At 47.5% G+C, this 25,942-nt stretch overlaps 1 protein-coding gene across 2 annotated transcripts in view; it reads left to right on the forward strand.

The window, feature by feature from the left end:
• Nucleotides 1-25,942, forward strand: part of IQCA1 (IQ motif containing with AAA domain 1) — a 127,193-nt gene that overhangs the window by 17,072 nt on the left and 84,179 nt on the right. For both annotated transcript variants that reach the window (XM_054723463.1, XM_008138430.3), the window contains one exon: nt 12,119-12,324. In XM_054723463.1, the coding sequence (XP_054579438.1) occupies nt 12,119-12,324 (206 nt within the window). The remainder of the gene's footprint in view (nt 1-12,118; nt 12,325-25,942) is intronic.

Raw genomic sequence — 25,942 nt, forward strand, 5'->3', positions numbered from 1 at the left:
TACACAGGCGTGTTCTCTCGGTTGCCATGGGTCAGGAGTCTGTGCTTGGCTGGATGCCTTGCCCAGCGTCTCCCAGGCTGCAGTCAGGTGTTGGCCGGGTTGGGATCCCCTCTGAGGCTCAACAGGGGAAGGATCTGCTTCCCAGTGTGTGTGGTTGTTGGCAGGACTCAGCCCCTGTGGGCTGTGGGATGGAAGCCTCCCTTTTCCAGCGCATTGTTCGCCGGACACAGCCCCGGCTCAGTGCCATGGGGCCCCTCCATGTGAGAACCTGTTCTCCAAAGCCAGCAAGGGAGAGATGCTACATCTCCTGCAAACATAACAGACGTGGCACACCTCACCTTTGCCCCATTCAGTGGGTTAGAAGCAGGTCAAAGGTCACCCACACGCAGGCAGAGGGGAGGGCAGGAGGGTGTGAGCACCAGGAGGTGGGGATCATTGGACTGTCTTAGAGCCTCTGTCCATGCTGGGGCGTTTCCTCCTTGGTCGGCATCCCCAACAAAGGCCTCTGAGGAGGGCAAGGTGTGTCTGTGTTTCAGGTTATAATTGTTGGCAGGAATGTGAGGCGGTGCTCACCCGCATACCCGATGTGTTAGGTCCACTCGGCCTTTCTGAACGACAGTTAGCTGGCTGTGCCAGACCATTGACATATTTACATCCTTCACCCCCAGTTCTATTTCTGTCTTAAGGAAATCATCAGAAATGGAGATTTATGTGCATAGAAGTTTCCTAGTGTTCTTTTTAATAATGAGAGTTGGAACTGAACAATTCTGGTGTTCAGAGCAGGGATGTAGTTAAATGAATTGCAGTGGACCTACATTCATGTAGCACCATGCCACCATCGGAAGCATGTTTACAACTAATTTTTGGTGACCCAATGCTCAAAGTGAAAATACAGGATTTAGAATTATACACAACAATACGATTTCATCTAAATATATACGCACATCCACACACATGCAGAGAAAGAAAATATACCAAGTTCAGATAATACTCATTTTTGGGGGGTTTGTTTTTCATTAATCCTCACCCCAGGATAGTTTTTCCATTGATTTTTAGAGAGAGTGTAAGGAAGGGGGAGAGACAGAGAGAAACATTGATGTGAGGTAGACACATCGGTTGGTTGCCTCCCACACGCACGCACCGGGACCGGGCCAAGGATCAAGCCTGCAACCGAGGTGTGTGCCCTTGACAGGAATCCAACTGGCGACTCTTGGGTTCACACGGGCTGAAGCTCTAACCACTGAGCAACTGGCTGGGGCTGCTCATTTTTTAATGTGGGGACTTTGGAAGATTTTTTAGTCCATAATTGTCTGTATTTTCCAAAGCGTTTGAATTTTGCTTCATTAACTGGAAAAAAAGTACACATTTAAAAATAAAAGTAAATGGCCATGGAATATTATCAACTTTTTTTCCTAAGCTCTCCAAATTGTGTGGTGTATGTGGGTAGGTAGATAGGGAATGAGCCGACATTCCTCTACACCATCCTTAACAGACACACAGATATGAGACGTCATAATAAAAACAATAGATACTTCCAATTTCTACTTTAAAAATTAAACTCACAGTCGAAGATTTAATCTCAGATAATCTAAGCTGAACATGAAATTTTGTGTTAGCAGCAGTTTTAATTCAACAATTTCCATTTAATTTAACCCAGCCTGCATTTGCTGACCATCTACTGTGTTCATGCACCAGAAACTTAGGGAATGGTCAAACAGTATTTTTTCCATCTTGAAGCCTAAATATCTTATATTGATCCCACATAAAGATAGAATTACGTGTCTCTTATTATGATTTTTCTGTTTTACTTTGTCATTTGTATCTGCTTAGCTCAAATAAAAATGCCTATTAATTTTTCAGCAGTGCAGAGTTTGGACAATATAAAGAGAGTAACTCATCTGTTTTCTATTAAAGGTGACTTCTCTCTCTCTCTCTCTCTATCTCTCTCTCTCTCTCTCTCTCTGTGTGTGTGTGTGTGTGTGTGTGTGTATGCTCATTGAAATTTTACACCATTGTGAAATATATGGATTCAATTTATTAAGAATAGTATCTTCTGCTCACTAGCTGATAACCATAAAAATCCATTACCCCAAATTGAAGAAATGTTTCCAATTGAGTGTATTTTCCACTCTATCACTAATTAAGATATTGTCTGCTTGTTTTAAAATTTCATTTTTCCCTTATTTCATTTTGTTATATTACGCCAGTGCGGAAACCAGTGACTTATCTGATCAAAACTGTATTTGCGTCTGTCAGGGAAGCTGGCCTGTTTCCAGGGGTGACTATTTAGTAACTGAAACCAGAATTAGAGCAAGAAACACCACTCTGCCATCCTCCCACTCCCGGCCAAATGCTTTTCTTACCGCTGTCATATAATTTTTTTTATATTGCCATTTTAAATATTTATATTCTAAAATCTACAAAGGAAAATAAATAGCACTCTAAAAACTCATGTGCAGTTATTTTAATTGGCAGAGGCAATGGGGTGGATCAGGTAGAGGGAAACTTAATGAATGTCATACATTTCATTCTGTGGATCCCTTTGAAATAATTGGCCCTACAGTCATGACCATCATATATTCTGTGTTAGCCTGAAGCGATCAGTGTTTGCATTATAATGAACACTGGGGGGGGGGGGGAGGCGCGGAGTAAAGAGAAAGAACTGTCACTTGAAATGCATCCATGGGACCCTCAAAGCACCGTCAAGGCCTGCTCACTTTCAGATCCTAACGCAAAACAAGCTGGATGCTAGGTTGTTTTTAGGTCAATGAATTAGACTTATTTCTTATGAAAAAATCACCCCAAGTAGGTGCTGGGGCACCCCGGCGCGCTCCCTCCAAGGCTTCCTTTGGAAAGGCAGGTGCAACACCCAGTGCTTCCCCAGCCCTCAGCACCCGTGGGCTCATCTTTGGAAAGGGCTGTCAAAGCTGAAATGAGCCAGGAATCAAAATGAAACGCTTTCATGGTTGCACGTTAATATCAACCAGAAGCCATGGCGTCCAGCCTGGCCATGTGCATTATGTATTACTAGAGGTCCAGTGCACAGATTCGTGCACCAGTGGGGTCCCTCAGCCTGGCCTATGGACATCCCCTGAGGTGTCCTGGATTGTGAGAGGACGCAGGCCAGGCCGAGGGACCCCACCAGTGCACGATCGGGGCCAGGGAGGGACCACTGGGGTCCGATCTGCCAGACCCCAGCAGCAAGCTAACTCACCGGTCAGAGCATCTGCCCCCTGGTGGTCAGTGTGCATCATAGTGACTAGTCAAATGGTCGAATGAACAGTCAGACACTTAGCCTATTAGGCTTTTATTATATAGGATAGTTGGTTCCAAATGACATTTGATGGTTTCTAGAAAGAAATTTATTCTTGATGAACGGGTATGCCATGATCTATGGGATTTTGTTTTGCTTTGTTTTAGATTTTTTTTTTTTATGTCTTAAATGCAAAAGAGCCATTCCCTAAATGTCCTGGCGGGGAGCCAGCATCTTAGAAATGAGTGTCCGTCTCCACCACAGGTGTTGAAGGGTTTGCTCCACCGTGTTGACAAGGAAGCAGGCATCAGGTGGCCAGCTGGGGGCTTTGAGTGACACCCCTGCCCTCCCTGTGAGCCTCTGTCCCGTCTCCTGGAAGAGCAGGACAGAAGAGCTGGTGGGGCTTCAGGGGGGATGGCAATGACACCCTTCCAGGCGTGGCGGCTGCTGTTGGTCATCGCGGAACATCAGTGTGTCGTCATGGTAACGGAATGGTGTCTACAGTGCAAAGTACCAAGAAGTGTGAGAACTTTTCCGTGTTACAGAACACGAAACACTTCAAAACAAGTCGTTGCATCAAATACGCAGGCCACTGGCTTCAAAATAGGAAATACCTCGGCCTTTGTGATTCAGGCATTTGCAGTGGAGCTGGAGGGGCGCAGGCCCAAGTCTAGGGCACAGCTGCACATCTGGCTGCCAGGGAGGTGCCCAGGGTCCCTAAGGCAGCAGGTGCCGCCACACACACACACACACACACACACACACACACACACCCTCCGTGCCCTGTGTGTGCTGCCCGGGAACGGTCCGCAGACCAGGCTGGCGGTGATCCCGGTGCAGGTGTGCGGGTCTCCAACAGGCGGAGCCAGGCGATCAGAGGGTCAGGGGGACCCTGAGTCATCTTGGGAACTCAAAAGCCCACCTCAGGAGGTTTTAAAAAAGGAAAAGCCACTGTTTTGTTTTCTCTGTTAAATGGGATTTTACAATCTAGTGACGTGGAAACCTTTAGTCTGACGTTAAGTTGTTTTTATTATTATTCCTCTGCTCTCCTCTTGCCCGGGTCTCAGGTCATCAGCAATTCAGTGATGAAGGTATTCTCTCCCTCTTGCCTCCTGATCCCAGGATTCCTACAGGCACATCCTCAAGCAGGATGTTTGCCCTAATCCAGTGGTCGGCAAACTGTGGCTCTGTTGACTAATGAGTTTGCCGACCACTGCGTAAGGCATTACCCTTACCCAGAAGTTTTGACTTCAGGTTAAAGACATTAGTACATTATTAAAATGTTTTTTTAAGTGTTTTTCCCTAAGGCAGTAGTCGGCAAATTTATTAGTCAACAGAGCGGCAAACCGTGGCTCGCGAGCCATATGTGGCTCAAGAGCCGCAGTTTGTTGACCGCTGCCCTGATCCATCTCCACTTAGGCCCAGCAGAGTCCTTTCAAGGAGCATGCAGAGTGGTTGAGGCCGAGAACTCCGGAGCCGGCCCGCCTGGGCTCACATTCTGGCCCCACCACTGACCAGCCGTGTGGACTTGGGTGGTGACCTGGCTTCTCGGTGCCGAGACTTCCGCATATACAAATGGGAAATGGTCCTGGCACCTGCTCATAGGTGTGTGCTGTGTACTAAAGACACTGCCCTCTGGAAAGCATTCAAAACAGTCCTGCATGTTGTACACAGTGAGCACTGGGTAAGTGCAGGCTGATGTTTTTCTTCCAGGGGCTTAGAATCATGGGTTTAGATGCTCATATCACTCATGGTTCAAAAGGCTTATTTAAAAATTGCCATTTTGCCCTGGCCGGTGTGGTTTAGTTGGTTGGGTGTTGTCCCATGCACTGAAGGGTTGCTGGTTCAATTCCAGGTCATAACACATGCCCAGGTTTCCGGCTTGATCTCCAGTAGGGTGCATGCAGGAAGCAGCCGATCAGTGTTTCACTCTCACATCTATGTTTCTCCCTCTCCCTCTTCCTTCCCCTCTCTCTCTAAAAGTCAATTTTTAAAAAATAAAAACTAAATCTATTTTTTAATTGCTGTTTTTACCTATTGCAGTTAACCAAGATCAGAAAGGTTAATGCCACAATGTTGGCAAGGTCTGGAAACACAGGCTCCATCAAACTGTCGGGGAGAGAGGGACATGTCAACCTCTTTACGAGGCAGATCAGCAATAGCTACTGAAATTACAAATGCACGTTTTTTAAAAGGTCTGATTTATAGTATCCATAAAAAATATTTTCAAACAAAATGTTTTAATCTGTAAGAAACCTGTCAGTGGAGAAGCACAGCAAAGCATAGAGGCTAAGAACAGAGATTCTAGAAATAGATGCCTTGAGTCAAAGCCCCAGTCTACCACTTCCTTGCTGTGTGACCCTGGGTAAGTTCCTTGACTTCTCTGTGCTTCAGTTTCTTCAGGTTTAAAATGAAAATAATAATGGTACCTACACAAAAGGCTATTAAAATAAAGAAAATAGTTAATATTGGTCAGCCACTTAAAACAGTGCTTTGCAACCTGAAAGTGCCATTAAAGTGTTTATCGAAAACATTTTTAAAGAAAGCAGGACACAAGAAACAGATTAAGCTTCCTCCACTAACCAATTATAAGCTCAATCAAGCTCTGTTCTAGCACAGCTCCTAATTACGCATATTTTAAAACTACTAAGACAGTTTTAGAAATCTAAATGGACTAGAAAAATTTTAACCTTTAATAGTTTGGCACCCACTCAGATTGGGGCATCTTCACTTAAAGACATAACATAACCGGACTTGGCGCAGAGGGCAAAGGAAACCACGGGCCCTGGGTCTCCCTGCAGTCCTGTCTCCACGCCTGCTGGCTTCGTTGTCATGAGGAGGCGCGTTGGTATAAACACAGGTCTATAAATAGACACATTGCTCTAAAATGGGATGATAAAACAAAATGGCTTATTTCCGTAAACTAAGGAAACGGAGCAGCAACCGCAGCGCCATTCCCTCCACAGCATGAGGCAGTCCTCCCACCGGCAAAGTCAGACGGGGGCGGGGCGCCCCATGGCCCGAGGAGCTGGGCCCGAGAGCTTCCCAACGAGCAGCGCTGCCCGCTTGCCCGCTGTTCCCAGGAGGCGGCGGGCGGGTTCATCTCTGGGTTGGCCACAGCGTGAGACCCCACCAGACGGTCATTTGCTTCACGAGATGCCCCCTTCCCCTCACTGCTCTGGCTTCGCCTTCAGGGACAACAGAGCACCATGAAGAAGCGAACCCCAACGCCGTGGGCCTCTCCAGAAGGTTGCCCTCATCCAGTCATCTATTTGCAAGTGCATTTGCGACTGATACATTGAACAGATTTTCATTCGGACAAATGTCCATTTTCTCTTACTAATTTGAACACGGATTTTTTAAGACAAAGCCCATGAAACATTAGCTAAGCATTTCAAGTTAATGGACCATGGAGTCCTATTTCCCCACAAACCCAGGGAGCGTCCCCCGATGTCCTGTTTTTACAGCAGCATCAATTATTAATATGCATGTTTCTGCTGACGGAGGACCTCGCCATCAACGTAGGTTGCGTTATCCGGTTCCAGGTCATTAACTGTGGAAAGCTTGTAAATATAATGGTTTATTCACATGGGAAGCCTTCATTAAGACGCGTAATTCTACCGCTAATGTATTTCAATACATCGTATGTTATCTTGCTTCCTATTTCCCCTTAATATTCGTAATTTATTTTTAAATGAGTTGCTGTTGATGCAACGATGAGTTCTCGAATTTGAATTCCGTATGACCGGGGTTGCTGAGGAGGAAAAGATGTTTTAGCCTCAAGGAAAAGCTGCTCATTAACGTGGGACCCAAAGAGACGGCAACCTTTACATTCAGAAGCAACTAGAGAAAGAGGCGCCCACAACCCCAAGTGTATGTTTGTCGGAGGACGTCTATAGGGAGAAACACACCTGGACACACAGGTGAGCAGCACTGCGTGGTGTAGCAGGAGGAACTCCTCGCGAAGGAGTCGGAAACCCCATGGCTTCTTCATTAACGCAGAATGACTCGGAAACTCACTTAATTCTGAACCTCCGTGTCCTCGTCTGTCCAATGGGATGGCCAAGTCCCCATTTCCACCCCAGAGGTGGATGTGACCATGAGTAAAGGACTCCGGTGAACGAACGCGGGGACAGAGTGCAGTCCCATGGGAGCTGGGAGATTTCCCTGTTCCGCTCAGAGGTCATGGAGCGGGAGGAAGTCCACCAAGCTGTACATGGAGAGCTATTGACAGGACACGCATCAGAGTCACGACTCATTTCTTCATTTTTAAGGGATAAACCGGGAAAAGGCCCAGTTTAAACTCCAGTTTGTATATGTACGTCTGTGAAAGAAATTTGCCATAAATCACCATAAGAAGGATGATATGGGGGGAGGGGGAAGCCATTCGTGTGATTCGTTGATTGAGAATCGTAACATTAATGCAAGACTTCAATTTTACACATTCATCACAGACGGAGGAAGTTGGGTCCTTGGTAGCAGGGATCCATGTTAACATAGTCACGAAGACAATGGGTTCTACAACAGTCCTTGGAGAGACGAGAGAAAAATCTGTAGAAGAATTATAAGATGTAGGTACTAGGAATGGGAAATGTTACCTGGGAGGTGTAAGAATTGGCTACTTCTTTATATGATTAAGTAAAGGGAATTCCTATCTCTTTAAATTGACATAAAATGTATCATATAAAGTCCTGCCTTTGAGCACCTGTACAGTGAGGCAATTTAGCTTGTTTTTAAGATTGTTGTTCAAAATGACTCAATAATTTTCATTCTAGTTTCAGATTTAAATTAGTTTTAGCAGTTTTTTCCTGTCATAACAGTCACACATTCTTATTATACTAAACGTAGACAATTGGCTTATTTCCTTAGACTTCCTGATGCATGTTTTTATAAACTCTTATATGTGTGATTTTCTTTTCATCTTTCTAACTTGATTTTGTGTCATTAAGTGGACGCTGAATTCCAACAACATCTGGATTGTGGTTTCAAGTTGAGAAATCACTCCCAGGGGTTCATAGGTATTTCTTGGAGGTTGTGAAGTGTGTGTGTGTGTGTGTGTGTGTGTGTGTGTGTGTACTTGTTACACTTAACTATTCCATTCAATTGGAATTTATTTTAGTATATGACATGAATTGAGTCTTTAAGATGACCATTTCCCCCCAGTAATTGATTTAAATTTATAGTTTTATCCATGGAAACAAGACCTTCAATTTTGTCATATGCTAGTTTCACAGCTTTCAAAATGGACTTTAATATTTTTCTCTTATCCTGGAAATTTCTCTACAAGGGAGCTTCCTAGCTTCCCTGGGTTCCATGCACTCAATGTTGGTGCTGCCGGTGCAATGACAGCAATCACACTGACCCCCACACTGACCCCACAGTGAACCTGCACCAAGCACTCCCACCCATGCCAGACTCCAGACAGGGCTTTCCAGAGAGGGTCCCATTCAGTCGTCACAGCCTAATGCTGCCCCATCCTAAAGAGGGCGAGATGGAGCCTTCAGAGCATTGGGGCCTTGTATGAAATCACACAGGTAGCAAGTGGCACAGCCCAGACTTAAATCCTGACATTCTGCCCCAAAATCCCAGAGCATGGCTTTGGATCACATAAACGAGGCCTTATTCCCTGCCTCTGTCATGTGCCAGCTGTGTGCATTTGGGAACGCTAACTCGACTTTCTGGTTCCATGTCCTCGTGTGATAATAGGACCTGCCCGGCAGGACTGTGGCAAGGACTACGAGATTGTTTCTGTAGAGGGAGCAAGCACAGGAGAAGCTCAGGAAGTGGTCCCGCTCTGCTGCTTTGATCCCTTTTATAAATTTCTCCTCCTTGTCTTCCTCCTCCTCCTCCTCCTCCTCCCTGTTCCTCATCATTTTAGGCTTTGCAGGACATATAGTCTCCATTACAACCTTTCAACTGGGACAATCTAAACAACAAAATAATAAAATGATATTGGTATTATAACCCAAAGTATAAGTGAAATATCCACGAGTCCATATTGATATAAATAAATTATTGAATCGTTTAATAAATGTAGGAAAAGAGACCAATCTATTATGCAGAAAATTTTCAAATAATTTCAGGTTCTCCACCCTCAAGGAAGTGGAATGTAACTCCCACTCCTTAAGCAGGGCTATGCACAGTGACTTCCTACCAGAGGACAGTATGGAGGGGTCGGGGGAGGGGGCAGTGGTCTTAGAACAGGAAACCTGGAAGATACCACGTAAGCCAGGTGATGGAGGTGAGCAGGTTGATAGTCGGCCCTCTTGATACGACATGATAAAAATGGCACTTTACCTCTGTGGTCTTCCTCTCAGTGACCCAGGACCCCAGTCTAATCATTACCGGATAGAGCTGCGTGTCAGTGTAATTGGTTTCCTCTATAAATCTGTTTATTTTCTTTTTATTCATTTGAAAACATTATTCGGAAAGACATCCCTAGGCTTTGCCAGACCGACAGAAGTCTCTGAGGCTCAGACATTGTTAAGAGCCAGTGATGGGTATGATGGATGATTAGAATTGCTAATTCCTGTGCCCCATTCCAGCTCATCTCATTGTGACCCACAGCCATGTTCCCTTCCGCTTCAGTGCCTTGTCTTATGCTGTTCTCTTTTCCAGGAAGAGAGGTTCCTTTTATGCTCTGACTCAACGGAAATCTTTTGAGCTTAGCTTTGCCCTGGATTCTGCAGGCTCTTTGACCGTCCCATACCCTATAGCCTCTTTGGGAAGGAAAGCTCACAGAAGGTGGGCAAGTGGGTAGGACACAGATGACTGATGAATGGTGGGAGAACCTTCAGGAACAACAGGGTTCTTGTCTTGGATGTACCCGGTGCTGCACTGGTAACGCTTAACCGAGGCTCTCTGGGAGAAATGTATGCATATATCATTTCATTGATATAAGGTTGTGTACATACAATTTACTACTAATAATAAAATGTATGCTCCTCTTGGTTGCAAATTTCACCTGGCCATTGATGCTCACAGAACACTTTCCTTGATTGTCACTGAGCTCTTCTGTCTGTTGTCTGGATGATAAGGGGTTGCATCTGATAAGTGAGTGTAGTTCTGATATGGACATAGATTGTAATCTTCCTGTGCCTTAATAAGATGAAAGTGAGACAACCAAAGGACGCTGCAGCTGCACTCAGCCATCATTTTTAAAAGTTGGACACTCCTTTGCTGAATCAGATTACAGTTTTGGGGGCTGGAAGACTATTTCCTCAACTTCTTGTGCTAGTCACAATGTAGCTGATACAGACACGGCACATTTTTATCTTTATCTGCGTTGTTATTTTCCTAGCACTTAAGTCTAGACAATTCAATCAGAACAATATCCGAAGCCCTGACTTACAGCATTTGCTAATTTCTGTAGCCAGCTTCAGGCTCCTACCTGAGTGAACACAGTTGGGAAGGTACACACAGTCACCCACCTCCATATGGCACTTTCAACATAGAGAAACGATGAACATGCATAATGTCAAGCGCATAGATGATAGTAAAATCCAGTGAAAACAGCTAAGAAGTGATGAGATTTTTAGTATTGATGACTTTCATTTTTAATATAACTGATTTAATTATAAGTTTATAAAATGTAGTGTTCAAAAATGGCGATTTAACAGCTAGTTTGCAAAATTCCTGAAAATGCATCAATTAGATCTCATGACCCCTTATGGGCTGGCTCCAGCTCACCCCTGAATTGGCCCTTCATTTGCTAAGTGACCTGAGCTGAATCTCTGAACTCCTTGGGGCTCAGGATCTCTACCTGTAAATGATAACCATGTCCCAGCTCTCCAAGGTGTGATTCCTGGCACCAGGAGCTCCATGCATGCTTTCCTTTTCCAAGTCCCTTTTAGCTCTTTCCACCCAAACCCACTACATATCACTTCCATAGGTTATTGGCCATTGTTCTAGCCTATGTCATGCATCACTCTTATTCCGCCAACTGTATTTCTCTAGGGATTTTAAAGAATAGGCGTTAAGTCTCAACCAGTAATGGGCAACCTTTGGAGCTTGGTGTCAAACTTCACCAAAAAACTGAGCATAACTCGGGTAGTGTGTCACTTTGAGGAAAAAACTAACTCCAAGACTCTAGTCACAAATGTTTCATCCTCAGGAGCAGCAAATGTTTCATCCTTGGCATGCGGCCGCGTGTAATCAGAAATGGCTACGCATGTCAGTGCTGACACGCGTGTCATAGGTTCGCCATCACTGGGACTCTCAACATTGTTCTATATTTTCTCTGACCACACCCTTCAGGATGCTGGACCAGGGCTGAGCACTTGGTTGGTGCTCAGTAGCCAGGCATTTGTTGACTTGCTGATCTGCAGACTTTGGGGAAGAACATTCTGACAATAAGATATAACATCACAGTGAATGTTTGGGTCAGCAGATAATTTCCTTTTTTGGGGGTCTCTAACAATGGAACAGAGTTTTCAGGGCTGATGTTGGATTTTCTTGAAATCACAGCACTCACACTCTCTTCAGTTTTTGGCTTGCTCCAAATACTTTCTTATTCTACAGTCTTTGTTCTCCCACTAACCAAGAAGATTCAGAAAAAGTTTACTTTCTGTAGTTTGGGTGATTTTTTTTTTTTAAGGTTTACTGAATGTGCATTTTTTTCAAGCTAACTTACATCTCCCATTGGATTCTGTTTAATGGTGTGGAGTGAGCACCATCTTTCCTCCCCGGGGCAGTGAATCACATTGACAAATGTTCCCGCCAAATCTGATTCTTGTGTTCTGCATGTATTTCTATGGGCCTTTGGTAAGACACCATTGAAGGTATTGGGATAATTCCCCAGTGTCTAATATTTTCCACCAGCTTTGTAACCTTTAGGATCTCAAACCTTTCTGCTTGCGTTTTCAGAATCCACCTCCTCTGTTTAATGAAGTCAGCACTACAATAATCCAGGCTGAAAAGGTGACCCGCCAGCGGGATGAGCTGCAGATAAAGCATGAAGAGGACTACAAGAAAGCCATGGACACCATCAAGGACCACCTGCAATTAATAGAAGGTGCAGACATCAAGGAGAACCTCCGAGACCAGATCCGGCACTGGATCATCGAATGCAGGTGAGCGCGAGTGGCGTACAGACCACGCCTGACTGTCTCTTCCATAGCAGTTGAGGGTCTTGTATGTTTTCAGCACAGGAGCATATTGATGTAGATTCACGAGGGTTTTCGGGTTCATTGTAGAAAAGTGAAATGTCAAGGCTACGAATTCAGGAACTAATATTTTATAATGCAATTGCCGCTGTCTTTGTCTTTAAGCAGTTTCTCTAATGCTTCCCTGACCCTGTGGACTTGAACATCGTGCGCCCCACCCCCATCCCTTCTCCAGGCAGTGTGGAGCCTTGCTTGCTTTGGGAGAAATAGCTGAGTGACCTGTGTGGTTAACTTCTCTGTGGGTCAGTTTCCTCGTCTGGAACAGGAGGACAAGACTCGTACCACATCATGAGGTTGTTAGGAAATGCAGAGCACTTAGACCTCTCCATGTAGATCATTGTTATTCTATTATATTGTGACCTCCTGCTTTTTCACACATCTGGCCTGAGAACGGAATGGTACATACAAGCCAGGTATTTTCAGTGAATGGTGTGGGCTACGGTTTCACAGTCTTTCATTCTTACCCAATTACATAATTGTGTCCGGAGGAAATAATCTTAGGATGACTTGGATCATGGAAATTTAGGGAGAAAGGCATTGTTTCAAATGAATTGTCGTCCAATTAAATTTTGTGGGATTATCATTAAAACCCTCATTTTTATAGTTAATGAGGAACTTCTGCCATCAGGAACTCTCCTCCCTTCTCTCGGGACTTCAGAGAATAGGCGTCCACAGAAATGTTTTCTGTCAATGACATGATGCTTTACTTTTATATAGACATTTTTTAAATTTATCTTTCTTGTTGAAAATATTACAGATGTCCTCCTTTTCCCCCCCATTGACTCTCCTCCTTCCCACTTCCTTCCCCCCCCCAGGCCTTCATCCCACTATTATCTGTGTCCATGGGTTATTCATTTATGCATATAAGGTCTTTGGTTGATCTCTTCCCTCCCCCTCCCCATTCCCTCTGAGGATCCTCAGTCTATTGCACACTTCCATGACTCTAGATCTATTTTGTTTGTCAGTTTATTTGTTCATTGGATTCCACATACACATGAGATCACGTGACACTTGTCTTTCTCTGAGTGACTTATTTCACTTAGCATGATACTCTCCATCCCTTCAGGCTGTCTCTAAGGGTAAAAGATCCTTCTCTCTCTCTCTCTCTCTTTTTTATAGTAGTGTAATATTCCATTGTGTAAATGTACCACAGTTGTTTTTTTATCCACTCTTATACTGATGGGCACTTGGGCTGTTTCCAGAACTTAGCTATTGTAAATAACGCTGCTATAGACATAGGGGTTCATATATATTCTTTCTGATTGGTTGCTTCAGGCTTCTTAGGATATATTCTTAGAAGTTGGATCACTGGATCAAATGGCAGTTTCATTTTTAATTTTTTAAGGAAACTTCACACTGTTTTCCATAATGGCTGTAGCAGTCTGCAACCAGCAGTATAGTAGGGTTCCTTTTATTCACATCCTCACCAGCACTTGTTTGTTGATTTATTGATGGTATCCATTCTGGCAGGTGTGAGGTGGTATCTCATTGTCATTTTAATTTGCCACTCTCTGATGATTTGAGCATTTTTTTCATATGTCTCTTGGCCTTTTGTATGTCCTCTTTGGAGAAGTGTCTATGTCTTCTGCCCATTTTTTGATTAGGTTGTTTGTCTTCCTTTTGTTGAGTTGTATGAGTACTTCATATATTTTGGATGTTAACCCTTTATCAGATGTAGCACAACCAGCATCATACTCAATGGGCAAAAACTAAAACCATTTCTCCTAAAAACAGGAACAAGACAGGGTTGCCCGCTTTTACCACTTTTATCCAACATAGTACTGAAAGTTCTAGCCACAGTGACCAGACAAGAAGAAAAAATAAAAGGCATCCAAATCGGAAAGGAGGATGTAAAACTGTCATTATTCACAGATGACATGATATTGTATACACAAAACCCTAAAGACTCCACCAAAAAAACTATTAGATTTAATAAATGAAATTTTGGCAATGTAGAAGGATTCAAAATTAACACCTAGAAATCGCTGGCATTTTTATACACCAATAATGAACTCTCAGAAAGAGAAACTAAACAATTCCATTTACCATAGCAACAACAAAAACTAATATACTGGAGAGAAACCAAGATGGCGGCATAGGTTAAACACCTAACCTGCAGCCGGGCACAACAATTTCAAAAATACAACTAGAGGTCAGAACGGACATCGTCCAGAACCACAGGAAAGTTGGTGGACTGAAATGCCCACAGCTGGGGGGAAGGAGAAGGCCACGGGGACAGTCGGGGAAGCCGTGGAAGCCTGAGGTATGGAGAAACGGGCGGAGACACGAGCACACGCGCCTGCGGGGAGGATGGAACCGGAGAGGAGGGGGCGGCTGATGACCTGGCCGGAGTTCACTGGCAGGAAGGAGATGGAGGCTCCGGAGTGTGCTGAGCACCGGCTCCGATTGCACTGAACCCCATTCCGGGCGAAACCCTGGGAAACTCACTCACTTTCGCAGCTCCGCCGCCCCCCGCAGGCCGCCCGGCCCGGGACGCTGGGGACGCCACCGCAGCGGCGGCGCCCGGAACCCGGCGGCCTCCCAGCACCCGTCCCCGCCGCGCAGCCCCCGCGCGCGCTGGTGCCACGGGCTGCGCGCCCCGCACACCGGACGGAGGCCCGGGCGCCCTCTCCGTGCACCTCCCGGCGGCGCTAGACTTCAGTAGAGTTGACTGAATTCAAGGGATTAAGAAGTATAAATTGGGGGGACGCGGCGATGGCGGTGCCTGGAGCTCGGCGGCCGCCCAGCGCCCGTCCCAGCCGCGCAGCCCCCGCGCGCCTGGTGCCGCGGGCCGCGCGCCCCGCACACCCGACGGAGGCCCGGGCGCCCTCTCCGTGCACCTCCCGGCGGCGCTAGACTTCAGTAGAGTTGACTGAATTCAAGGGATTAAGAAGTATAAATTGGGGGGACGCCGCGGCGGCGACGTCCGGAACGCGGCGATGGCGGTGCCTGGAGCTCGGCGGCCGCCCAGCACCCGTCCCAGCCGCGCAGGCCCTCGTGCGCCTGGTTCCGCGGGACGCGCGCACCGCGCACCAGACAGAGGCCCGGGCGCCCTTTCCGTGCACCTCCCGGCGGCGCTAGACTTCAGTAGAGTTGACTGAAATGAAGGGATTAAGAAGTACAAATTGAGAAGTTTGAAAAAGATAGCGGCGGAGGTTAAAGGCTGTTCTGTTGCCTCGCACCCAGCGAAAACGGAGGGGATGAGGTGTGGAGGTGCGTGGGTCTGGCTGGTGGCGGGGGAAAGGGGCTTTTGTTCCAAACCTAGGGGAGATTAGCTCTCCATCACCCTGAAATCCATCTTCTGGCGAACCACGGGAGACCCAGATGCCTGCGGGGAGAGGCGGGACTCTTGCGGAGGTGCGCCCAGCAATCAGTGTTTGCTGCGCTGGAGTGCGGAACGAGGGGACTTAGATATGTGGAAGGCAGAAGGACCAGACTCACAGCCATCGAGGCTCGCCGCACCATGGCCTGTTGGCGCCCTGAGACCCCGCCCTGCCCTGGGACCCGCCCCGCACGTTTTGAAGACCTGCCCCGCAAGTCTTGCAGGCACACCTGCGCCCCAAGCAACGGCTTATGCATGTGGGTGGCCTGCCCTCTGGCAGCGGACCAGATGATCTGCTGTTCTAGTCGGACTGCTCCAGGGCCACTCAGACAGGAGGAAGAAACTACAGTTTTTGCTGTAATCCTTGCTGAGTGCCTAAGGCAGTAGCTGATCTACATCCCATTGGAGACCCAGAAACGAGGGCATCTAGTGGTCTGTGGGAGATGACACCAGATTTCAACCACGTGCATAAGGGACACATTCAACGGGAATATTCAGTGAGCGCCAAAGCTTTGCTGCACCAAGACCTGGCCCATAAACGTGTCTCCTGCACAGCAACTCTTCCTTTATAGACAAAGAGAGCCCCCCCCAGTGACACCAACAACAATCAAGACTTAACTATACAAAGGAGGACCAAGATGGAGGCATAGGGCGGAAGCCTGATTGTTGCCTACCACAACAACTTTGAGACTACGACAAGAGAGCAGAGCAGACACCATCCAAGACCACCATAGGGCTGGCTGAGTAGATGCTCTACAACTAGAATAAAAGAGGGGTATGTGGGATGATGCTGATGCCGGTGACCCAAAGACCACACTTTAAGAACTACGGCTCAGGCGACACAAAAGAACTATGGCTCAGGCGATACAACAGCGGCCTGGAACGTGCTCGGCGCAGTTCCCCCGGCGGTCTCCGGCTGAGGGGACGGCTCCACTGGCAGCCAAGCACGGACAGACGAGCCCCTATGAGACATGGGGTGGGAGACTCCGCGCTTGCTGACCTCTGAGTCCGTCAAGAATCTCAACGCCCCGGAAGCGGCCAGGTGCGCATGCTCGGCGACCGGCCACCGATGCAGACCCAAGGGCCGACGCAGCGACGCCAGACTGGCCCACCTCCATGCACCGGGTGCACCGGAGCTTCGCCGAGCCGCCGCCCGACGAGTTCTGCAGCAGCCATACTGGAGCTCTGGAAGGATGGCCAGGGGAATTGCTGAGGGGGGATTGACCGGCAGGAATTGGGATCGGGAAGACGGGGCCCCGCTGAGACCCGGGTGCGGGCGGGGTTGCGCGCCTCTGGGCTCGGGTGTGGTCACACGCCTCTGGGTATAAGTGAGGCCTCACGTCCCTGGGTCTAGGTGAGGCCACATGCCCCTGGGTCCAGGTGAGGCCGGACTCCGGGTCCGGGTGAGGCCAAGTGCCCCTGGACCCAGATGACGCTGGATCCCATGCCCGGGCGAGGCCAAGCGCCCCTGGGTCTGGGAGAGCCCACACACCCCTGGGTCCAGGCGAGACCATGTGTCCCTGGATCCGGGTGAGGCCGCGTGCACCTAGGCCCGGGTGAGCCCAAGTGGCCCTGGGTCTGGGAGAGGCTAAGCGTCCCTGGGTCCGGGTGAGACCATGTGTCCCTGGATCCGGGTGAGGCCTCGTGCACCTAGGCCCGGGTGAGGCCACGTGCCCCTGGGTCTGGGAGCGGCCAAGCGTCCCTGGGTCCGGGCGAGACCATGCGTCCCTGGATCCGGATGAGGCCTCGTGCACCTAGGCCCGGGTGAGCCCAAGTGGCCCTGGGTCTGGGAGAGGCCAAGCGTCCCTGGGTCCGGGTGAGACCATGTGTCCCTGGATCCGGGTGAGGCCTTGTGCACCTAGGCCCGGGTGAGCCCAAGTGGCCCTGGGTCTGGGAGAGGCCAAGCGTCCCTGGGTCCGGGTGAGACCATGTGTCCCTGGATCCGGATGAGGCCTCGTGCACCTAGGCCCGGGTGAGCCCAAGTGCCCCTGGGTCTGGGAGAGCCCACACACCCCTGGGTCCAGGCGAGACCATGTGTCCCTGGATCCGGGTGAGGCCGCGTGCACCTAGGCCCGGGTGAGCCCAAGTGGCCCTGGGTCTGGGAGAGGCTAAGCGTCCCTGGGTCCGGGTGAGACCATGTGTCCCTGGATCCGGGTGAGGCCTCGTGCACCTAGGCCCGGGTGAGGCCACGTGCCCCTGGGTCTGGGAGCGGCCAAGCGTCCCTGGGTCCGGGCGAGACCATGCGTCCCTGGATCCGGATGAGGCCTCGTGCACCTAGGCCCGGGTGAGCCCAAGTGGCCCTGGGTCTGGGAGAGGCCAAGCGTCCCTGGGTCCGGGTGAGACCATGTGTCCCTGGATCCGGGTGAGGCCTTGTGCACCTAGGCCCGGGTGAGCCCAAGTGGCCCTGGGTCTGGGAGAGGCCAAGCGTCCCTGGGTCCGGGTGAGACCATGCGTCCCTGGATCCGGATGAGGCCTCGTGCACCTAGGCCTGGGTGAGCCCAAGTGGCCCTGGGTCTGGGAGAGGCCAAGCGTCCCTGGGTCCGGGTGAGACCATGTGTCCCTGGATCCGGGTGAGGCCTCGTGCACCTAGGCCCGGGTGAGCCCAAGTGGCCCTGGGTCTGGGAGAGGCCAAGCGTCCCTGGGTCCGGGTGAGACCATGTGTCCCAGGATCCGGGTGAGGCCTTGTGCACCTAGGCCCGGGTGAGCCCAAGTGGCCCTGGGTCTGGGAGAGGCCAAGCGTCCCTGGGTCCGGGTGAGACCATGCGTCCCTGGATCCGGATGAGGCCTCGTGCACCTAGGCCCGGGTGAGCCCAAGTGGCCCTGGGTCTGGGAGTGGCCAAGCGTCCCTGGGTCCGGGTGAGACCATGCGTCCCAGGATCTGGGTGAGGCCTCGTGCACCTAGACCCGGGTGAGCCCAAGTGGCCCTGGGTCGGGGAGAGGCCAAGCGTCCCTGGGTCCGGGTGAGACCATGTGTCCCTGGATCCGGGTGAGGCCTCGTGCACCTAGGCCCGGGTGAGCCCAAGTGGCCCTGGGTCTGGGAGAGGCCAAGCGTCCCTGGGTACGGGTGAAGCCAGATCCTGGGTCCGGGTGAGGCCGTGCGCCCCTGGATCCATCCGGGTGAGGCTGGGTCCCAGGCCCGGGTGAGACCACGCGCCCCTTGGGTATGGGTGAGGCCACGTGCCCCTTAGTCCGGGTGATGCCGTGCCCCTGGGTTTGGTCGAGACCAAACCAGAGGGAGTCGGACCTCCATTACCACCATTTGTCCACCATCCAGAGCTGAGGGGTCAGTGCTGACATGTACACATAAGGAACTACTGGACATCGAAATTGGGTCTCAAAAGAACTGTTGGTCCAGGGGGAAGCTCGCTACAGATTGATTCATTTGCCTGTCAGCATAAATATTATTGCTCGTCTCACATTCAGTTCTTATTAGTATATATCTAGTGACATATGATCTCGTTCATCTAGAGGAAATGATGAACAACATAGACTGAGGAACAAGAACAAAACCAGAAGCAAGGAGGCATCGATCGGACTATCGGGCCTCAGAGGGAGGATAGGGGAGGGTAGGGGGAGGGTGGGGGGGAGGGGGAGAGTTCAACCAAAGGACCTGTATGCATGCATATAAGCCTATCCAACGGTTAAGTTCAACAGGGGATTGGGGCATGCGTGGGGAGAGGGGTGGGATGGGAATGGGGGGATGAGGACAAATATGTGACACCTTAATCAATAAAGAAATTAAAAAAAAAAAAAAGTAAAAAAAAAAAAAAAAAAAAACTAATATACTTAAGAATAAACTTAACCAAGGAGGTAAAAAGACTTGTACTCGGAAAACTATAGAATGTTGGGAAAAAAGAGATAAAAGAAGATGTAAACAAGTGGAAGAATATACCATGTTCATGGATTGGTAGAATTAGCATAATTAAAACGTCCATACTACCCAAAGCAATCTATAGATTCAATGCAATTCCTATTAAAATACCAATGGCATATTTCACAGATCTAGAACAAACACTCCAGAATTTGTATGGAACCCAAAAAGAGCCTGGACAGCCTGCAGCAATCTTGAGAAAGAAGAACAAAGTTGGAGGAATCACAATACCAGATAACAAGCTATCAAAACAGCTGGTATTGGCACAAGAACAGCCATTTAGATCAATGGAACAGAACAGAGAACCAGAAATCAACCCAATCCATTATGATCAATTAATCTTTGATAAAGGAGGCAAGAACATACAATGGAGTAAGGACAGTTTCCCAGGTGTTGGGGTAATTGGACAGGTACATGTGAAAAAATGAAACTAGACCACCAACTTACACCATACACAAGAATAAACTAAAAATTAATGAAAGATTTAAATGTAAATCATGAAAACCCTTGAAGAAAACATAGGCAGCAAAATATCAAACATCTCATGTAGCAAAATTTTTACTGATACAACACCTAGGACAAAAGAAGCAAAGGAAAAAAATAAATAAATGGGACTGCATCAAAATAAAAAGTTTCTGCACAGCAAAAGAAACCCACATCAAAATGAAAATGGAACCCACTGTATGGGAGAACATATTTACCAATGATATATAGACATTTTAAAATTAAATTTATTGTTAGTTGACAAAACAAAGTAGAAAGCACTATGTACAATTATAACCCCAAATAAGCTAAAATACATAATATATACATATATACACACCTTCATATATATATTCATACACACATTTAACTTATTAATCATATGTTTGTATGTGCATGGAAATTTTCTGGAAGGATACACTAGAAACTCTTAGCGTGGCTACCTCTGGAAACTAGAGCGGTAATGTTGGCCTTTATTTTATATTCTCATGTGCTTTTGAAGTCTTTTTCAATAAGCACTATTTTTATAATAAAAAGCCTAGTTAAAAATATATTAGAAGAAAGACAAGCAATGAGTTGGGCATAATCCAACATAAACATTTAAATTTTAAAACACTAATGTTTCAAAAGTGATGAATGCAGTTACCTGCATGTTACGGTTGGAAATCATCTTTTGATTAAAGACTAGGGAGGCATGAGTTGCTTCCCCACCTGAGGTCTGGGAGGGTCATGGGAGACTTCTGCAGGCCCTGGTGTCACCCGGAGCCGCCCTCCCGACAGTGCAGCGGCTCTGGGCTCCCTTTGAAGATCCAGCCCTGGCTGGCCAGCCCCTTGAGAATGTTCATCCTGGGGTCACTGACCTGACAGTCTGAGGCCACGTCAGAGCAGCTCCCAGGGCTTTGCTGCGTGTAATTCACAAAGATGTAGAGGTTCCTCTTTTGGAGGAATGTAAGGTCGAGGGTGCATTTATCTTCTTAATTGGATTACATTGATCTGATTGACTTTGATAAAATCCTTTTCCTTGCTCTTTTAAATCAAAGACACATAAAAAGCAAATATTGTCTTTTGAAACATGAAACACGATCAACCCTCAGGCTAAATTCCAATAGGCCACACGATGGACACTTAGGGAATTACTAGAAGTTACAATTCGTATACACTCCCACAATTTTAAATACTTATTCTTAGCTCATCTATTTAATACTTACAGTTGCCAAAAAGGGTTAAACCCAGATTTTTTTAAGTCAATTTTTAAATTATTTTAAAGGAACTCTTTTTTTCCAAAGTTAAAAGTAATACATGCTCATTGAGAAAATTCATAAGACAGAGGAGTTTAAAGAAGAACATTAAAAGCATATATAATCTTTGTATACAAAGGTTGCTACTGTAAAATTTTGGGTAAATTTCCTTCCAGTCTTTCCCCCTTGCATATATATTTTAATTGCAGTTTGATAGATTCTTTTTCTAATTTTTAAAAATTTTTAATTGGTTTTTCCCATGTCCTTAAAATATTTTTCAAAAGAGGTTTTTAATGATTGCTTAACAGCCTAGTGCATGGATGCCCTAGTTAATGAATTATTATCTTTTTAATCTTTTGTCAATTGAAAAGAGAAGATACTATCTCAGTAATCTCTTCCCTGTCATTTCTCTGCTTCTTCTTGTGGTGCCTTTTTAAGTGATCTCTAAAATATAATTTTATATATATATATGTATATATATAATATATTACTGATACCAAAGCTTTATTGACATATCATTGCAAGAATGACTTTCCAGTTGTCATTTGCCTTTTATTTTTAAACTGGCCAATAGGAAAGCTAGAGAGAGAAAGACACAGAAGAGGAGAAATAAACAGTCCTTAAGAGCCCGCTGCCCAGTGTCTACGACGCACTGCGGCCGGGCTGGCCCTGCGCCCTGGGCGTCCCTGCTCGGAGCCTCAGCGACTGTACCTGCTGCCAGGTTGTTGTGGGATTGAATGAGATGCTGCAAATAAAAACTCGGGCCCCACAAGCTTCCTGTTGAGGTTATGAACTTTATAGGTGTTTTTCCTGTTTTAGATGAGATTTTCTGCAAATACTATTTTCTATTATTATCGGTTATATATTTTTATACAATTTGCACCATTACCTAGCCGAACTCTCCAGTGGGTTTGAATGGTTTTCCAGTGGAGGCTCTGGGACTTGGATGTAGTCCTGGGAGAGCATGGCTGATACTTTCTCCCGTGCCAGCAGTCACACTCTTAGGTCTCCTTCCCGCCCGTGGAGCAGGCTCTCAGCTGCAGTCACCTCCAGGGTGCTTCACACTAGTGCTCCAGGGGCCTTTGAGCTCACTGTCCTGTCTACAGGCTTACCCATTTGAAATAACTGTTTTTGTCAAATACTGCAATCTTGGAAACATGGTTTCGGTTGGAGAGCACTTCAGTTCATCAAGCAAACGCCAGCTTCCTCTCCTTAACCTTCTGTCCCTCCTCATCCTCCCACAGTCGGACTCAAATGTGGGGTTTATCACCTGTAACTCACCCCTGGCCTCTCTTGTCATTAAAACCATTCTGGTGATTGGATATATTAGGTGTGTGTTAATTTAAAATGACAATAACATTTATTGGGTACTTATTGTGTACCAGGAATTCTACGTGCTTAACACATTAACTAATTTAACCCTTGTATTAATTTGCTATTGTCACTGTTATGAATTACCACAAACTTAGTGGCTTAAACCAATAAAATTCATTTTCTCCCAGTTCTGGAAGTCGGAAGTCTGAAATCAAATCGAGGTGTCAGCAGGACCGCTTTCCCCCTAGGAGCGCTAGAGGAATGCCTATTCCTCATCTCTTCCAGCTCCAAGAGGCTGCCAGCATTTCTTGGCTTGTGGCCACATCACTCTAGTCTCTGCCTCTGGGGTCACATTGCCTTCTCCTCTCCTGTGTGTCTCTATCTCACCCTGTACCACTCTTAGGAGGACACCTATGATACCATTTAGGACCCACCAGATAACCCAGAATAACCTCCCTGTCTCATGACCCTTAATTTAATCACCTGCAAAGACCCTTTCTCCATATAGTAGAATAACATTGACAGGCTCCAGGGATTAGGACCCAATATTTTGGAGGCTGATATTCAGCCTAATTCTCCCCTCAACAACTCTGTGAGATAAGCACTGTTCTCCCCTTCATGCCGTTGAGCCATAATGAAGAACCACACCACAGAGCTTGTATTACACTCTAGACCAGCGCTGCCCCGGTTGGACTGTCTGGGGTGGTGGAAATGGTCTAGAGTCACACTTTCCAGTGTAGTAGCCACGAGCCACATGTGGCTGTTGAACACTGAAAAGGCGGTTAAGGACACTGAAGATCTGACTTTTTAATTTCAATTTATTTAAATTTAAGTGTGGACAGGCACAGGCCATCATGGATACCATATTGGACAGCACAGTCATGGGACACTTGGTTTTGAGAAACATCTGCTACAGTTGCTATTGCTCTTGGCTTCGGTCCTGTTATACACCGTCATCTCAGTTTCAAAATCCATCAGTAAGTTTCATTTTAAAGTGTCATCACAGACAACAGAATGGTGGTTACGAGAGTGGGAGGGGGTGAGGGGGAGGACGAAGAGAGTAAAAGGGGTCGAATACGTGGTGATGGAAGGAGACTAGCGTTCGGGTGCAGAGCACACAAGGCAATATACAGATGCTGTATTAGAGAATGTTATTAACCAATGTTACCTCAATAAAGTAATACTGATTTAAAAATAGATGGACAGCCAAACCAGTTTGGCTCAGTGGATAGAGCAGTCGGCCTGCGGACTGAAAGGTCCCAGGTTCAATTCCGGTCAAGGGCATGTACATTGGTTGCGGGCACATCCCCGGTAGCGGGTGTGCAGGAGGCAGCTGGTCAATGTTTCTCTCTCATTGATGTTTCTAGCTCTCTGTCCCTCTCTCTTCCTCTCTGTAAAAAATCAATAAAAATATTTTTTTAAAAATAGATGGACAGATAGATAAAACGTAAAGAAATAACATTAAAAAGGAAGTAATAAAGTGTCATCAAGAAGTGACTTCCTCCCACCACCCCTTAGGTGACAAAGGAGAACCCGCAGCCCAGGGAGCTGCCCGCCCTCAGCCAGGCCGTGGGACTGCGGGCTCTTGTCTCTGAAGAGGTTCCAGGCTCCTCCTTGGTTCCCTCACAGGGAGCAGAGCCACCCGAGTGGCCATCAGCTCTGAAAACCAGGGCTGGCCCTAGACCGCCGGGTCTGCTGTGGAGCGTTGCCGCTCTCCCAGCTGCATCTGCTACTTCACTTGTTGGACCCAGGCCTGACGTCCCGCTCACCCTTCAGTCCAGAGAGAGTGACTCCCCAGATAGGGCGATAGCTTCGGGATTGGCCCCGTGCCAGTCCTTCTTCAGCAGGTCCCTTTCCATCCATGTGATCTTAAGGAATCTGAAAGTGATGGAAATTAGGTAGCCTTATTCCACTTTTAAAGCCAGCACACCATCAGAAGTGATGGTTTAGAGGAACGGCTCTGGGGTCCTCAGCAGGTGAGCCTGGCTGGGAATTGAAATGCCACTGCCTTTTAATCTCATGATGTAATGGTATCTATTCTGTTATCCGTGATTTTAAAAATACATTCTCTCTCTCTCTCTCTCTCTCTCTCTCGCTCTCGCTCTCGCTCTCTCTCTCTCTCTCTCACACACACACACACACACACACACACACACACACGTCTTAGAGCCAGGCTGCCTGAGTTCAAATTCCAGCTCTAGCATTTGCTGTGTGACCTTGAACCAGTTCCTTAACCCACCTGTGCCTCCATCTCCTCATCTTGAAGTGAGGGTGTTAGTATTACTGGCTCCCACCTCAAGGTAGGGTGATGGAGATTAATACTTCTAAAGCCTTTGACAATGTGCAGCACATGCTGCATCTTCAGTAAGGATGTTCCACGTGTAGGAAGGCGTTCCTTCTCAGGCACACAATTTGCAGTTCATCCCGGGTCTGCAGCCCTCCTAGTCGCTGTTCACAACTGTGTCTTTTCAGAACGCTGCGTTGTTGCCGATCTCTGGGAGGAGGCTGGGGTGAGAAAGGGCGGTGAGGAGTGGGGTGAGTGAGGGATAAAGCTGAGGGGATAATAACATAGCAGGCAAACAAAATATAGACAGCCAGGAATGTGCTTCAAGTCCCCAGGGCAGGGGGGTGACATGTCTAAGATCACCCGCAAATGGACATTCTTTCTGGAAGAGGTCTTGGAATGCTTTGTGTTTTTTCCATTTTCAAAATCAAGATATAATATAAATGCAGTTACCCTTTGCATACAGTTCTGCAAGTCAAGGTTTGTCATTTTAAGGCAGGTGGGCCTGGGGTCCTATAGACTCCTGTCTCACCCCGCCCACCAGGTTGTGCCAATTTGGGCCAATTCCTGGAGGGACTGCAGAACTGATGGCAGTTGGGGAGAGGAGTGCTCCCGACCCAGCAGGCGCTGGGCAAGGGCAGGAATGGGCTGGAGTGAGTGGTGTGTTTAGAGTGAGGGAGAATGTCAGGTTTCCTGTTTTTCTGGAGAAGTGTGTGTCTCCTGCACACGTGAGAGTGCATGTCTCCTGTACATGTGGGAGGCTGTCTCCTGCATACATGGGAGGCTGTCTCCTGCACACATGGAAGTGCATGTCTCCTGCACACATGGGAGGCTGTCTCCTGCATACATGGAAGTGCATGTCTCCTGCACACATGGGAGGCTGTCTCCTGCACACATGGGAGGCTGTCTCCTGCACACATGGAAGTGCATGTCTCCTGCACACGTGGGAGACTGTCTCCTCCACACGTGGGAGGCTGTCTCCTGCATACACAGGAGTGCATATCTCCTATACA

Source organism: Eptesicus fuscus, chromosome 11 (assembly GCF_027574615.1).
Source record: "Eptesicus fuscus isolate TK198812 chromosome 11, DD_ASM_mEF_20220401, whole genome shotgun sequence".
Lineage (NCBI taxonomy): Eukaryota > Metazoa > Chordata > Mammalia > Chiroptera > Vespertilionidae > Eptesicus > Eptesicus fuscus.